This window comes from Propithecus coquereli, unplaced genomic scaffold (genome assembly GCF_000956105.1).
Source record: "Propithecus coquereli isolate 6110/MARCELLA unplaced genomic scaffold, Pcoq_1.0 Scaffold836, whole genome shotgun sequence".
Classification (NCBI taxonomy): Eukaryota; Metazoa; Chordata; class Mammalia; order Primates; family Indriidae; genus Propithecus; species Propithecus coquereli.
The window spans coordinates 26,697-30,925 of NW_012154574.1; the positions used below are offsets into that span (position 1 = coordinate 26,697).

Consider the following 4,229-nt stretch of genomic DNA (forward strand, 5'->3'; position numbering starts at 1 on the left):
CGTTTGCATTTCTAAAATAAGGCGAGGCTGGCAGAAACTGGAATGCTTCCCTTTTTAACTACTTGAATTCAATTTTTTAATCTTATCAACCTCCGATTTGTTCAGAATGAGCTTATCGGCTTCTAAATTGTATTCATTTTTAGAGTAAGATGTTTAAGAAATCGAACAGTCTTGGGTAAAATTTATTAACGTATTCATAAAGCTTCTAAAATTACTCTGCATTCCTTCATATAACGATTACTCTCAGACCTTTCTCCAATGCCCCAAAGCATTATTTTTCTTTAATTTTTGTTTTTAATTATTATGGGTACTTAACGGTTGCCCATATTGAGGCATTTTTTCTACGCGGGCTGAGTTGGCAGGTTTTAAGTTCGTCAGCTTCCTCTCTGTGATTAAGAGGAAACACTGACATTCTGGTAGAGTCGCCTTCGTTTCAGAATTTTTCACGACCACTTTCCAAGTGAGCACTTTAGGACGAGCGTCAGGTGAGATGCGGGTGGTGTCCCGAACCGTGTCAGTTAGACACGCGACTCGGTGGATTCAGAGAAAACTCGGGCCGGTGGTGCGAAGGAAGGAACTCAGCAGCCCTCAGCAGGCAGGCCCCTGCGCCCAGTCCTGCGGGCCGAGCCGGCTGCCACCGGGCCTGGCCTTGGCTGCGGGTCTCCGGGGCCCACCCGGAGCTGGGAGAGTGCGGCGGTGGCTCCGGCCACCAGGCCGACTGGCGTCCCTGGACCGGCTGTTTCTCACGCACTCGGAGGGCTCCCTCCGCACCCAAGACCCCACGGGACCCTCCGTGACGCGGTAAGAGAGCGGCAGCCGCCATGCCGAATCTGCTTCTCTTAGAAGTTTGTGGTGAGGTTTTGCTTCTGCGTGAGGGGGACTGGTCTTTCCTGCTTGATGGGGAGAAAGAGGCTTGTTCCTGCGCGCGCTGCAGGTGACCATGGCCTGGGTCGCTCACGGCAACTCTCCCACAGAGCGTTTCAAGGTCTCTGGCATGAGCGGCTCACACAGGCAGCACGTGCGTGGTCCTTATCTGAGCCACAGACGAGCTGCGGCTTTTGGGTCATCGCGCGCCCTGGACGGCAGCCCGGTCTCCCAGAGTGGGGTCGAATCCAGATAAACGCCTCTCCTGGTCATTTCCAGGGGTGATTGTTATCCGGAGGAGTTTAGAGCCAGGGGCTCGCTGTAGACTCAGAAGGGAGCGGTTCAGGCCAGGCGGTGCCCAGGAGGTGCAGGGTCCCGGAGAACGTCCCCCATGCTCTCCTCGCTCAGTGCAGAGCGATCCTAAGGCACGAGGAGCTTTTGTTTTGAGCATAAGAAAGGCCCCCAGATTCTCACTCTAAATCTCAAGATGTCTTCATGACTTTGAAGATGCCAGCAGATCTTTCCCCAAGCAGGGGAGGGTGGTAGGGATTGCACTGCTCTGGGCAACGCCACGGCCAAGCCTGGGGGGGCCTGGGACGCGGTGCCCGGCACAGGGAGATGGGAGGACGGCAGCCGGCCGGGCTGCGCAGGAACCCCGGAACCAGGTGGCTTTAGCTCAGGCAGAGGGGCTGCTGCGCGGCCCCTTTGCAGCCGCTACCATTCTGCCGGCTTCAGGAGCAGACCAGGGTGGGCAAAGCTGGCCTGAGTTTACCTGGAATAAACAGGCTGAGCCGAGCCGGGCTGAGCTGGGCTGAGCTGATCTGAGCTGAGCTGAGCTGAGCTGAATTGGACTGAGCTGAACTGTCTGAGCCGGGCTGGGCTGAGCTGGGCTGAACTGGGCCAAGCTGGGCCAGGCTGGGCTGAATTGGGCTGAGCTGAACTGGGCTGGGCTGGGCTGGGCTGGGCCGAGCTGGGCTGAGCTGGGCTGAATTGGACCGAGCTGGGCTGAGCTGAACTGGGCCGAGCTGGGCCGAGCTGGGCCGAGCTGGGCCGAGGGGCTGAGCTGAGATGAGCTGAGCGGGGCTGGGCCGGGCCAGGCCGGGCTGAGCCAAGCTGAGCTGGGGTGAGCTGAGCCGGGCTGGGCTGGGCTGGGCTGGGCTGGCCTGGGCCGAGCTGGGCTGAGCTAGAATGAGCTGGGCTGGGCCAAGCTGGGCCGAGCTGGGCCGAATTGGGCTGAGCTGGGCTGAGCTGAACTGGGACGAACTGGCCCGAACCGGGCTGAGCTGGGCCGAGCTGGGCCGAGGGGCTGAGCTGGGCTGAGCTGAGATGAGCTGAGCCGGGCTGGGCCGGGCTGAACTGAGCTGGGTTGGGCTGGGCCGAACTCAGCCAAGCTGGGCCGAGCTGGGCCGAGCTGGGCCAAGGGGCTGAACTGAGCTGGGCTGAGCTGGGCTGAGCTGGGCCGAGCTGGGCTGAGCTGGGCTGGGCTGAGCTGGGCTGGGATTAGCTGAGCTGGGCTGAGCTGAGCTGAGCTTGGATGAGCTGAGCCGGGCTGGGCTGGGCTGAACTGGGCTGAGATATGCTGGGCTGAGCTGGCCTGAGCTTGGCAGGGCAGAGCTGGGCTCAACTGGGCTGAGCTGGACTGGGTCAGGCTATGCAGGACTGAGCTGGGGTGGGCTGAGCTAGTTTGGGCCAGACTAGGCTGAGCTTGGCAGGACTGAGCTGGGCTGAGCCAGGCTGAGCTTAGCTGGGCTGAACTGGGCTGTGCTGAGCTGAGCTGGGCTGAGCTAGGTTGGGCCAGGCCGGGCTGAGCTTGGCAGGGCAAAGCTGGGCTGAACGGGGCTGAACTGGGCCGAGCTGGGCCGAGGTGGGCTGAGCTGGGCCAAGCTGTGCTGGGCTGAGCTGGGCTGAACTGACCTGAACTGAGTCAGGCTGAGCTGAACTGGGCCGAGCTGGGCAGAAGTGTGCCAGGCTGAGCTGGGCTGGGCTGAGCCGGGCTGGGCTGAGCTGGGCTGAACTGGGCTGAACTGGGCTGGGCTGAGCTAGGTTCGGCCGGGCCGGGCTGAGCTTGGCAGGGCAGAGCAGGGCTGAACTGAGCTGAGCTGGACTGGGTTGGGCTGGGCTGAACTGTGCCAAGCTGGGCTGGACTGAGCCAGGCTGAGCTGAACTGGGCTGAGCTAGGTTGGGCCGGGCCGGGCTGACCTGGGTTGGGCTGAGCTGAGCTGGCCTGAGCTTGGCAGGGCAGAGCTGGGCTGAACGGGGCTGAACTGGGCCGAGCTGGGCCGAGGTGGGCTGAGCTGGGCCAAGTTGTGCTGGGCTGAGCTGGGCTGAACTGACCTGAACTGAGTCAGGCTGAGCTGAACTGGGCCGAGCTGGGAAGAGGTGTGCCAGGCTGAGCTGGGCTGGGCTGAGCCGGGCTGGGCCGAGCTGGGCTGAACTGGGCTGAACTGGGCCTAGCTGGGCCGAGCTGGGCCGAGCTGAGCTGGGCTGAGCTGGGCTGAGCTGGGCTGGGTTGAGTTGAACTAGGCTGGGATGGGATGGGATGGGTTGGGCTGGGCTTGTCTGACGTGGGCTCTTCTGCCCTGGCCTGGTTTGGGGTTTGACCTGGGCTTGTTAGGGTGAGGTCAGCCTGGTCCCACACAGCCAGTCCCTCTGGTTTGCCTTGACGGGAATGAGTTCATTTCGCTGCTTTGGGCTGGGACGACCTCAGCTGGGCTCAGGGGCTGTGCTGGCCTGTCTTGGCCGACGCCGTGCTGTGCTGATCTCGGTGATCTTGCCGGGCTCGGCTGCCCGCGTTAGCTACGTGCGCACAGGGCTCCTCACCACGCCCAGCCTCCCTCTGACCTCACAGGGCCCGGGGTGCCCGGTCAGGGGACTTCAGGGGGCTGCAGTGAGACAGGGCTGGCGCAGCCTGGCGGGGGGAGGGCTCCCCTCCACGTCGGCCGCCTCGTGTGGCTCCAGCTTCGTGTCGGGACGTGGAGCCCGGGCCCTCCGTGTGCTCGAGCTCAGCGTGCCAACACAGCCGCTCCAACGCCGCGGGGGGAAGGCAGAGCGGGCACGGGGCCAGCGGACGGCAGCCAGATCGGTGGGGACAGGAGTGCTCGGTCCGCCTGCTCCCCAGCCCCCAGGCCTGCCCGGGCGCTCGGAGCTGTGCTCTGCAGCAGGTGGGGGCTCCCCGCCCCCCGCAGCCGGGTACGAGGACCCCAGGCCTCCGAGGGGCAGCCGCGGCGGGGCGGGCGCAGAGAGAGACCCCTGCCCGGCCGGGCCCCAGGGCACAGTCCTCACCCCTTCTCTTTTGTCCCCGGTCCGCAGGGAGAGTGACGCCCCCGACGCTGTTCCCCCTGGTCTCCTGCGACGGCGCTGCGCTG

At 63.5% G+C, this 4,229-nt stretch overlaps 1 protein-coding gene across 1 annotated transcript in view; it reads left to right on the forward strand.

Annotated features, from left to right (window-relative positions):
- The first annotated feature begins 490 nt into the window (after window positions 1-490).
- LOC105825939 overlaps window positions 491-4,229 on the forward strand; it is a 5,867-nt gene continuing 2,128 nt past the window's right edge. Inside the window, exons 1-2 of the mRNA XM_012663848.1 lie at window positions 491-801; window positions 3,823-3,946. Coding sequence (XP_012519302.1) covers window positions 491-801; window positions 3,823-3,946 — 435 coding nt within the window. The remainder of the gene's footprint in view (window positions 802-3,822; window positions 3,947-4,229) is intronic.